The sequence below is a fragment of the Sturnus vulgaris genome, chromosome 5, assembly GCF_052056855.1.
Source record: "Sturnus vulgaris isolate bStuVul1 chromosome 5, bStuVul1.hap1, whole genome shotgun sequence".
Lineage (NCBI taxonomy): Eukaryota > Metazoa > Chordata > Aves > Passeriformes > Sturnidae > Sturnus > Sturnus vulgaris.
The window spans coordinates 16,273,637-16,286,233 of NC_142247.1; the positions used below are offsets into that span (position 1 = coordinate 16,273,637).

Sequence of the window (12,597 nt, forward strand, 5' to 3'; positions counted from 1 at the left end):
GTGATATTAGCATAGTGAAGTGTCATAAATGACAACATTTATACACTGAATTTTATCTTCAAATCATCAGTCATTTGTTCTTCACATAGTCAGTCTAACAAATTCAGAATAACTTTGCTTTAGAAGTCATTTGGAATATAGTATATTTGCTTGAAATTTCTGTGGAAACTTCTGTTCACTGTTATGCAAATAACATGCCCATCATGGGAAATCTTGGCATCTTAGCAGAATACACGCAAGAAGACTGGATTGAACAAGGGATGGCAGTTAAACTGGGAAATTAGAAATTAGCTTACTAAAAACTTTTTATCATATTCTTTTTTGGATAAATGTAGAAGTAAAAGATTGATAGTCCATTCCAAAAAATGGACTGGAAATACAGCTTGGGCAATATGGATACTTAGAGCTTCCTCTCTAAGTTGTTGGACATTTATAGGCTACTTTCACCATTAAGGCTTATAAAGCACTATAGTTTTGATAAGACTTGTCTGAAGATGCTTTTCTTTTAGCAGAGCTGAGAATTTTTCAGTGTCCATCTTACGTGGCATTCGCAGCCTTGTTATGGCTGAACCTAAGATTCTTGAGAAGAGCTGTCTGTTAGGCACATCACACCATTATTACTTAAACCAACAGCACCAAGTTCTGCACAAAACTGGGATCCATGACTTTTGTTTGAAACTCATTTCTTGGTTTTTTATTCTTCTCTAGGTTCTTTAGCTTTCTTAAATATTTCCTCCCCCTGCCATTTTTAATTTTATCAGTTTTTCTTCAGTTGTCTCTCAGACTCTTTTACAGCTGGAAAGATTAATAGATTACAGTGCCAACTGCCATGGAGCTGCAACACTTTATGGAACATTCCAACACTTCTGGAATTTCTTGTGTTGTCCAGAAGGTGTTTACTGCCATACTTATCATGCTTGCATAATCTTAATGAGAAAGGAAATCTACTCCTTATTAAACCCTTGCTATCCTTATGTCCTGGATCCTCTGGCTGAAGTCACCTGGTCTGTTCAGCCTGGAGGAGAGCAGACTGAAGGGAGACCTCATGGCAGTCTACAACTTCCTCATGAGGGGAAGAGGAGGGGCAGGCACTGATGTGTGATGCCCAATGATCCGAGGGAATGGGCTGAAGTTGTGTCAGGGGAGGTTTAGGTTAGGTGTTAGGAAAAGGTTCTTCACCCAGAGGGTGTTTGGGCACTGGAACAGGCTCCCCAGGGCATTGGTCAAGCACCAAACCTGTGAGTTGAAGAAGTACTTGGACAATGCTCTTGGGTGTGACTCTTAATAATGGTCCTATGCAGGATCAGGAGTTGGATTCAATGATCCATGTGGATCCCTTCCAACTCAGCTTATTCTGTGATTAAAATTTTGGGTGAAGAACAGAATGAAGAGGCCTTCTGATGGAGGTGTCCATTATCCATTGCAGTTAATGTAAAATACATGAGAACTTTCTGAAGGAAGGGAATGAAATTTTGCTGGTTTTAAAATAGGAAGATGGGCTTTCTCTGCTGAGATCCTTAATGGTTATCCCACTGTCTTAATATCCTTTTTCAAAGCTAAGTCGTTTCAGATTAAAGCTAGAAATTCTCATTTCCTACCTTTAGCTAAAAAAATAAGTCCCTCCATGTTACTTTTTACCTGAAGGTGAAAATTTAACGTTTAATTTTGCAGGAAATCTCTCATTGCTATACAGTGGTTAGACATTTGCCATGGGAAGGAATTCACCATTCTTCCAATTTCAGCCTCTTGCCTTGCCTGTCCTCCAAAATTAAGATTTTTGAAATTCTTATTCTGAAATGTCTCAAATTCTTACTTCTAGATCTCATTCTTAAAAGTCTAGGAAGTTTAAACAGTTGTTTCTGTGTTGTCAGGATGATTTTAAAAAGAAAGCTGTCTTTGCAAAGTGTTCCTCTGAGATCAGGGAATTTTGCTTGATCATGTGTTCTCAGAATAGTCATCTGCATGTGAATTGCCTGGCTGTTGCTATTTCATGACTTAGAAAAAGATGAGATTTATGTATTAGAGGCTTAGTTTCTCCATGCCATCAAAAAGCAACCACAGCTGGATGTGAGTTCTTGAGCTGTGAGATCTTATGACCGACACAAGGTATCTCACCTCTGTGGAAGGGGCCTTTGCTGCTGAGAAAAAATTACAGTGGAAAACTCCACACTGGTAATTTCCACTTCAGAGCTCTGTCTTTTCTGATCCTCTCTGCTCACCTTCCACCTTTCAGAGGCCTGTTTGCAGCTGTATCTTCCTCTTGGCTTGTTTCTCTCATATCCTGAAGTCCTTTGCATGTGGCTTTATAAAGGAAGGAATTCAGCTGAGGCTTGCAAATTCAGGAATTTATTGGCTGATCTTTTCCCTCCTTATTTTCTGGTAGAAGGAACCATCATGTTTGCCCTTGAATGTCTCTGGTATTGGGGTAGGTTTTGAGAACTATGACAGCAGGAATTACTGGTATGTAATTTGCCCTTACATCCATCAAATGAGCATCAAATACTTTAGCAGTCAGTACCTGGCTTGGTGCTGAGAAAGCATTTCACAGACCCCAGCTGCCTTCTCCCTTTTCTTTATTATATAAAAGTTAGCTTTGCTGACAGCTTTACTGGCTGAGTCAAGGTGTAGCACATCAGCAATAGGTTTGAATTCTGTATCTTCTTGATCCATTAATGCCTTGGGATAGGATTTCCCACATTCTTATTTGCTTATTACTTTTATAATTAAGGATGGTCATATCTGCCAGAATTTTTCTTTCTATTAAATTAAAAACTTTGTATAGAAGGGTATCTTTCCTCCTTCCTTAAGTGAGCCATGCTTTCTTTGCACTCTCAGTTGCCAGGGTCTGGACAATCCTGCCATTACTACAGACAGTCGAAAATAATAACGAGGTTGCATATGAACATGGCTGTATCATAATGAGTAAGAAATAGATAAATGATCTTAGTTGCCCATCTTTCTCATTGACATTGAAATAATGAGTGAGTTCAGCCACTAGACACATGCTTATCTTTAGGGTGCTTTGCCTCACATGCCTCCCAATGCGTTTGCCTCCATCAGTAAAGATTTCTAAGACAATGTTTGACTCATAGAAACCCCAGAAAATCATTATAAGTTTTGAAGTAGACTTAAAATATGGACCTGTTTGATTTATTTCATTATTATTTTGGCATTTCAGACCTGAGCTATAGCTTGCTTGATCCTTCTAACCCAACATAAATATCATGCTGGCTCAGCATTGAGGGAGATTCAGCCTCTCATTTTTTTAAAACTACTTTCATCTTTTCTTTTTTGGTTAAAGGCTCCCCATGCTGGTGTAAAGTAAGCCTGTAATTAATACCACATGGAGTGTTTTTCCTCCAGTAACTGCTCAGTGAAGTCAATCCTTGTGTGATTTTTTGTTTTAACTTGACTATGGGGGAAGCTTTCAGTGTAAAATTAACTAGAATCTCATGTATAATTGAATTTGCCAGGAAAAAAGGAGATTGTAAAGGTAAGGTGCAAGATCTTCTGTTTCCTAATTACTAGCCCTTTTTAAGTATACGAGGTAAGAAATCCTGACACTAAATTTTGCTTATAACTAAAAAAAAAAATTACATTTCTACGTATTCTTCCTAAAGACAGGTTTGCATTTTTTTAATGCTCTGGCAAAGTCGATAATATAGGGAATTCCTTACTTTAAGTACTTAACTCTTAACAGTTAGAGATCAGACATAAGTGAATATCAACATTTAGATGAAACATTTATTCAGGAGATTAAGTACGGGTTTGGAGAATGTCAGTGTCTCTTCTAGCTTCGTGTCATCTTCTGCTCATCTTGAGACAGCAGTTTAAATGACATTATGATGAGAGCTTTGGAGTCACGTGAGTCCAAACCTTCTGAGTTCAGGGTTTAGATGAAGCTTTAGTTTCAGAAAAAGACTTCACTCAGCTGGCTGAATTTCACATAATTTTGAATGAGTAGGCACTTCATCTTCAGCAAAGATGAGATAGAAACTTTGAAGCAACTTTTGCCTCTAAGGAACGACTTACTACAGGGCTTCCCTGCTGAAACAAGAATATACATTTCATCCAGAAGTATGGTTGGTATGGGAAATTCAATAAAAAAATTAAGTTCTATTTTTGAGGGCGTTCTTAACTGAAAGACCACTTCTCAAATTTTCAGCAATCCTGAATATGCTAACACTTTATTTTAAAGTTGTGGCAGTGTGCAGTTACTTGGAGCACAAACCGGTAAGTGATTTTTGGTGTGTCTGCAAAACATCTTTGGTTCCTTCAGGACTCAGCTTGCTGAATCTGATCACTTTCAGGTTGAAGCAGACTCTAGGTGTGTAGTACATGGAAAGTATTTTCATGGATGGTAACCTCTGACAGTTGTTGCTGGAAGTTGGGTCAGTATACCAACCACATCATAAAGCCACTTTTTATTTAGGTATTATTTACTGTTTCTTGAATTGAGGTGATTTTCCTTTACAGATTTCGTCTGTGGTGTTTAAATTAGAGGATAAGCTTCCTAATATTATAAAATGCTCTGAAGACAAATGCATGAGGAAACCTCTCAGTTCATCTGTTTGCTTAATGACTCTATTTCAGAGAAGGCAACTGCATACATGGTGGCAAAACATGATCTTGGAGAGTGAAATTGGCCTTTTTTTGTGATGTGCTAGTGGTCAGTATGTGTTGTTTCCTTTGTTAATGCTCCCTTTTTTGTACTGCATCCTCTCATTCTGTTGTCATACATTTGGCATAATGCCTTTGGTGTACAACCAAATCAAAGCTGTATCTGATAAACAGAGTGGAGAAAGGAAACAGAAGTTGAAGGAGTTGGCAGAATTGGTTAGGAACTCCAAATCAGCTACCCATCTGCTTGGCAATGTAAGCAAGTGGTCATGATTGAAAAGAAAATATGTATCCACTTCTCCTTCCCAATACTCAAACCTGTTGGTCTTCCTTAGCTTTGAACTCCTAGGACATCTACCTTGTTTTGTAACAACAAAAGTTGCCAGTCAGTGTGAAAATTTCTCAATAAATTTTGCAAGACCTTTGACAGAAAATGCAGAAAAGAGGGTTATGAAGGTAAATATGGAACTGTGACATGATAAAGAACTGATCAATGTGGAATATGTTGCAGGCCTCCTTCAGCAAATTATACACATAGTTGAAACACATCAGAGATGTAAATTAAAAGAAAAAAAGCAGTTTGTAAATTGCTCAAGGTATTTACAAAAGATTACTGTTGGAAAGCGAGAAAGAAACATTGCTTTCATTTGCAAGTACTCAGGAGACTTCCTGTGCTGTGACAACTTAGGATTTGTAAGCATGTAGACACAAAAACTTGGTTTTGGCTCTCGGTGGATCTTATCTGGCCTTAATGCATTTTACCAAACCTTAGATTTCCTTGTAGATTATATTCCTCTGTTTTTTTACGCTTCACTCTGTAATATATTTTGTTAGAACTCGACTGTTGGTAGTGCATTTGCTGGTGTTCTTTGATTGCTTTCAAAATTTGTCGGTTTCTTTTTCCCTAGGATGCACTTTCCCTGTAAACCCAAATATTGTGTCTTGCAAATTCTTGTTCTCTTAGGTGTGAAAGATCACTTATCTTCTTTGTTCTATTGATGCCTAGTAAAGCTCTTGTGGAGATGATAGTTTCAGAAAATTTGTCAGGAAAGTCGTTTGCAGATTTGCACACCAATGTTAAACTTTATTCATGTAGATTTCGCAGTCCATAAAGTGTTCAAATGACTGTCCCAGAACAAAGGCAATGCCTTTAATATTGGGGCCTTTGATCTCTTTTGCGTACTAATTATCAGTTTGGGCTTTCATTATGCTGCTTCTTTAATTCCTTTTATTTCTTTCATTTTAGTTCTTTTCCCTGGTATTTCATATTAATTTTTAGAAGTTATTTTTATGTGACTGTCTTTAAGTATTACATTATTTTCTTGCTAACTTTCACTCTTAAATTATACCTCAATATGATATTGTAAGATCACCAGCAGCAACTCCTCTCTACTACATCGTTGTTATCCTGTTATACACAATAAATTTTTCTTGAAGGTAAATGCTTCTTGATGATACAGTCTTTTTGCCAAAAATGTTATTTTACAATTGCTTTCTTTCCATTTAGAGGTAGACTAGTTAAATATTGGGCACCCTGGTGGAGATTTACACTTGAAGAGTGACCACTATCTCTCTTTTTCCCAAGAACAAGGTGAATTTGAGTGTTGGATAAGGAAGAGACAGCACAGGAAAAGAAGTCTTTCAGGAAAACCTTGTGCAAAGCAGAGAAGGTCATACTGGTGAAGATTGAAAGAAATCATTCCTATGAAGAGACAAATACTTGAATCTAGTGACCACAGATGCTTGGGAATAATCAGAAAATATAGATATTTTAAAGACATGTTCATCTGATCAGAGCACTTCAGTCCCTGCACCTGGAAGCATTCTAAAGAGTGAGAGGAGGCAGAAATAATTGTCATGTGTTTTATTTTCAACACAGGTCTGGAATCTCAGACTTTGACTATACACAGTTCAAGGAAAGCTCTGAAGAGAAGAGATGAAAAGTTGGGTTTCCAAGTGCACAGTAGGAAGATAGGGAGTAGAGGAGCTTCCTCTTTGTCTTTAGAATGAGGCACAAATTTGTGTGGAAGCAGCTCTGTCCTTATTTCAGACCCACCTTGTGCTGCTGTGGTACCCTTCCTGCTCAGAGCCCTGGCCCTGTGTCAGCACTACACTTGCATGTGGCTACTGACACTTGCCAAGCAAGGCTGCAAGACTCGCCTGAACCCCTCCTTTCCTCACAGGTGGATCACAGTCTTGGCTTTTTTCTGGTGGTTGAACTCCCTCAGGGACGAGTCATCTTGTACAGCATTTTGTCATTGTTTCAATGTGTACCTACAAACCTGACAGCTATCATGTTGCCAGCTTGCTGGTCTCATTAAGCACATTCCAAGATTGATTTCCTTTACAATTTCTATCCTGAGTGTTTCTTTACTCCTGTAGGTGTCAGTTAAAACAGATCAATTCCCCTGTATGCATAGGGTAAAATAACTAGGGACTAGAAAGCCCTTCTTCCATCAGTATAAGCAGTTTGGTCACACGTATTGACCTTTTCCCCTTAATGTGATATTAGGACTTCAAGAGCTGAAGTAGTGTTTTGTCAACATAATTAAGGCAGTTTTAGTTTCTTTCTGCACTTCTGCTTTTTTTGTCTCTTCAAGCTGCAGGCCCCTTGTCAACCAGCAGTCTATCCGTGCCTCCCTTGAATTATATTTGAGTCTCCTCCTGTCTGCTCTCAGGGGCTTTATACTAAACGGAAAGGCTGGGAATGTTATGGAAATCCTTGTAGTTCAATAAATTTGGCTTTATAGGTCAGAAGCCTTCTTAATTCCCACTAAATTGGTGGGAATTAAACCTAAACTAAATGTAGGTTTGCATTTTTGGAGGCATACTAACTATTCCATTTGTATCCCAGTCTGATAGTCTGCTGTAAATTTCAAGAAAGACTTTTCAGCTATGGTAACTTGAATCTGAAGTTCTCCTTTTCAGTCCTTCAGGACATAACCAAAGAAACAAATAGAGAACCAAAATGTAGCCTGTTCTTTTTGTATGTTTTGTAGATTTCTTCTTACAGCTTCACTCTATGTTTGCCATGTGCTAATTTTCTTGATTCTGGTTCTGTATTTAAGGTATTAATTTCTGATTATCCAGGGTCCTTTTAATGAGTTAATTCCAAACAGTACCAATCCACTCATACAACTGTTTGTCTTGTGGGATCCAAACCTGAATTTGGACACAGGTCTGTGTGTTCACATTTGTATGTGTTACATCTCATACATTTGGTGAAACTGGGGCTTTGTTACTGGCCAATAGAGAATGTGAGTGAGGTGTTGCCAAAATATCTACAGTTTTTACACCTCAGCAGTTTCTCCCTGAGTAGGACTGTCATTATAATTGTTTCTCTACACTTTTTTTCCCATTAAAAAAGGACAGTTACTAACTGCTTATACCTGAGAAAATTTGGAAATTAGCAATGATATGAAAAAGACCTTACTTTTTGTTTTACAAACCTTGCCTCATGCAGCCAGATGAGAACACTAAGCATGTGTAGGTAATTGGCTTTCCTGCACCCTGTGTTTTTAATTGCCTGGATATACAGTCAGCTCAAGGTACATTTCTTGTGCTCTAATGAATTTTAACATAAAGGTTTATTTCTAGGTGGATCAGCATTGGAAGAGCTTTTCAGCTGTCTTATAAAAATAATTTAAAGTAACACATTGATACCAAAACCTTGCCACCCAGGAAATTAAACATAGAATTTATTATGTAATTGTGTGCGTATTTTACCTGAGAATATGAAGGTGGCTTTTGAAAAAAATGCAGCATTTCCCACAGTTTCTTTATATCATGGCAGTATGTTGACATTGATTCAGGAATTGTTAAAATTAAGATAAAGTTTGAGATATGTCATTTCAGGTAAAAAAGCTTATTTGAACCTCATGTAATTTTTAATTCACTCCTTGCATTTATTAGTGACTTGAAAAAGCAAGTAAATAAAGCTCTTCTTTTCTGACACAATGTTTTGGATAAAAGACATCTACATGAATGAATATGAGGAGTTTTAAGTGCATGTCATTTCTCAGCTGAAAAAGCCCCATCTAGTTGTACTGTACAAATGAGTGCAGCACAATGCATAGAGTATACATGAACATTTCATTAATGTTGCTGCCAGAGTAAATAGGCAGCAATTTTGCAATACCTCTGCTATCCATATTTATAGAAGGTATTGAAACAAATGCATATGTTGGATGTTGTTTGCATTTGTACCTGCCTCTGATGTAGCAGTGTCTTTGACTGTGTCATTTAACTACATGCAGTTCTTTTCCCACTCGTGAAGAGATGGTAATGGTCTCCCTCAGATGGAAGTTACAAAGTTTGTAGATGTCTCAAGCTCTTGAGGAGAAAGGATTTCTATAGTAGAGTTATGAAAGACAGTGTGAGCATCTGCTGCAACACTGCTGTGAGCTCTCTTCATTGTCCTGTCCCACACTGATCTGCTATGTGAACTTGTCACTAAGAGCCAAGTAACTTAAACTTCACTAAATAAAAAAGTGCTAATTATATTTACCCATCTTTGTAAAAAATTTTTGTACCTGCATATGCAATGAGCTCAAGGACTTGTAGCATCTGTTCTTCTGATTGAAGATTTTGCCAGTTTGCCTCTCTTCCCACCCCTTGTGTGTATGAGTAGTCATAGTCGGAATTCCAGTCTGAACATATGGATGCATTTTGATTCATTTAATGCTCTTTAATTTCAGTCAAGTTTCTTTGCAGCAAAGGATCTCAAGTTGGAGTCTATTCTGAACACCTGTTCAAGGAGGTCATGGTGGTTTGCATTCAAAGCAGGTGGTCTGATTTTAGTCAACTGCCTCTGGTAACTGTGCATCATTTCTATATTTCTGTAAATATGTATTTGTCTGTGATACTACTGCATATGCTGTATTTCAGGAAAAGCAGAGATTTCTGACAGATGTCCTACATGAAGTGATGTTGCTGGATGGGTTGGCCAGTTCACATCCAGTATCCCAGGAAGTGCAGCAAGCCTCAGACATCGACAGGGTGTTTGATTGGATTGCCTATAAAAAGGTGAGACTAAGCTTATCTATATGATATAGGTATGTCAGTAGCTATAAGAAAATCATGTTCCATCTGAAAAAGAAGTGCAATTGTGAAACTACACATTGGAAACTAATCTGTGTGGAATGCGTTTGGAATATTCTACAGTGATTATAGCCAATTAAATTCAACATATCAAGTGTTAGTCAATGTCTAAACAAACTTGGGAGGCTGTCAGAATTCAGTAAGAAGATTTAGGGCTTTTTATTACTATTTATTTTGTGACAGGGTCTGAATTGTGTTAGATGCTTTAAAAAGCAGAAGGATATGGAGTTTTTGTCCTATTGAAACTCTAAAAAATTTACCAAAGGCTAAATTTAAATATAAAGTTTTTCAATGCATGAGAGTTTTTCAGTCAGCTAGTGAAGAGTCTGAAAGTCATTGCTGAACAGTGAGAGTGAATAAACTGCCTTTTGGTGTGGTGAAGGAATGTGTATAAAATCCAAGCAATTTTAAATTCCTTTTCAATGATTCAGAAGTCTTTTGGCCAGTTTCTGGATTCAACAGCTTCTGTGCAGAAGTGAGAGTGTTTCCCCTCCTCCGTGACATACTGGGCTTGCTGTTAGCACATGGCCTGAAAGCTGGTGTTTCCCACCATACCATGTGCTTATTCTCTGCTAGGGCTATGATATATAAGACTGTTCCTGAGAATCATGGCCAAATGTGTTTGTTGTGTGACACAGTGCCTGCAGCCTTCCTGTATGGGAGCTCTCTGATGATGATTCAGTTGCAAGAGCTCTTTGACTATGGCCTTTGTCTCTAATAATCTTTTCTTCTGCATCATTTTCTGCCTAACATCAGACTGCAGCAAGGCAGCATAGAACAGACTTTTGGTGTCTGAACCTGCAGTTTATCCAGTGCTCATTCTGGGCTGAAAAAGAGGTGTTATCCTCTCTTGTAGTCATAAGTTATTCCTAGACCTCAATAATTTCACCTTGGTCCTCTCCTGTGAAAGGATCAAATGCCTTTAAGAATGGGCAAATGAGAGTGTGTGCATAGGTATATGTGACTATGTAATAGGTACCTATTATGTGATATAAAAACACAAAATACTTAGGAAAAGATTTTAAAATGCTGTGGTTGCTTAAGAGCCCAAGTAACATTTCAAAAATCTCTGAGCTATCTTGGAAAATATTGCTCTAGGTCAATTAAGCTGTAACAGCCAGCTGCTTTTAATATACTGAATATTCCCATTGTTTAAATCTTTCAATCACATGGTTTCTGGTGTTAGCTAGACCAGGGTAAGGTCAGAGGCTTATCTCACATAAGTATCTTCATATTTCCATCTAATTATTTTTTCTAATTTACACAGTAATAGTTCTGTCTTACAGTTAACTGCAATATATGACAATGCTATGAACACTCTGCAACCATCAAGTAATTTTCATTTACATTGAAATGACAAATAGGACGATAGGACATGTTTGTATACTGATACATGTTTAAGTAGGCTAATAGGATCAGTGTGGTTTTTGTGGAGATTACAGTATAATCTTTGTCTTGTATCTATCTATGTAAATGTTCCTTTTTCAGTGTAACAGTGGCCATGCCCAGTGGATACAGCAGCACCTCTCCACTTAGCTGCTCTGGTGGCCAATTCTCCTGAGTCTTAGGTGACACTGGATGTGCTCATAACATGGCATGATCCTGTAAATTTTGAGCCCAGTTACCAGATCTAGCAAACTGCCTTAGGGAATGGCAGTGGAAGAATTTACTTACACACCTTCATAGGTGAGGAAATTAAAATAACCACTCTTTCACCTGTGAAGTCTGTTTTTCCCCTGTATGGTAATTTGTCTATCTGCTATTCTCTACAGCTGTTCATCCTTTTGGTTTAAGATACAGGCTTAATTGTTTAATAGAAAGCATATAATTTTAATTAACAGCATACAGGCCTGTTGTTTAATAGGAAGAAACTTTCCTGACTTACTTTTTAGATGTTCTTTTCAGTGTTTCTGTGCCTTCCTTGACACACCTGACACTGTTCCTTCTGACCATAAATTAGAGCAAATTTAACCTATCTTACATCTTACATTGTTTCTTTCCTACAAAATCTTGTATGCATGCATGCATTGCTTACACTGAAAATCAGCTATGGAAATAAGGTTATTTATTAACTATTCAGAATAGAGCCTATTCCTCTAGCTCTCTAGTGTCTGCCAATATAAATAGTGTGGTGAATAGTATTTCAGTGAAATCCAAACTGTAAAATTACACTGAAAGCTTTCACTTCGTCAGATATGTGCTCAAATATTTTCTGGTGCGACAAAGCCCTTGACACACGATGAGCCTTGCTGGAGGGAGATTATTTCTGGTGTTTCTGGGATGACTTTTTGGTTGTCTTTGGTTGAGTGTCTTTTTAAATTGCTGTAAAATATTAAGCTGTCAGGATTTTTTTCTGTTGATTCTACTAAACTTTGGGTCAAAACCATCAGTGAGGACTTTTCTACTGTCTTAAATAAAATATTTTTTAACAGTTTACCACTATGTAGAAAGTCTGTCCCCTACATTTTGGATTTTGTTTTTCATTGTCTTTTAACTTTTTAAAAATATCTATCTTGTGCTCCCTGAGCCCTTGAATTGCTGATATGATCTCTATTCTCTCTTCACAATTTTCTACATGATACTGAAATAATGAAACTTTCTCCCATATAACTTTTGTTCAGTGAAATGACAGTCATAGAATGTCATTGTTATTTCATTGTCTTTACTGTCATCAATATGGCATAAATCAGACAACATGAAAGTACCCATCTCTGCTAGACACCCAGCTGTCATTCTAAACACGTGCCTTTTTCTGCACACTTCAGAAATGACCACTGAAAATGTGCTATTTAATTGCCTCAGAATTGAATATATTTTTCATTTCCACTTTCACATCCTTGGTGATTGCATGTGTGAAGAAATCCATGACGTAAAACT

General features: G+C 37.5%; 1 protein-coding gene across 1 annotated transcript in view; it reads left to right on the forward strand.

Moving 5' to 3' along the window:
* Positions 1 to 12,597, forward strand: part of TRHDE (thyrotropin releasing hormone degrading enzyme) — a 202,099-nt gene that overhangs the window by 86,731 nt on the left and 102,771 nt on the right. Inside the window, exon 6 of the mRNA XM_014879363.2 lies at positions 9,508 to 9,645. Coding sequence (XP_014734849.2) covers positions 9,508 to 9,645 — 138 coding nt within the window. The remainder of the gene's footprint in view (positions 1 to 9,507; positions 9,646 to 12,597) is intronic.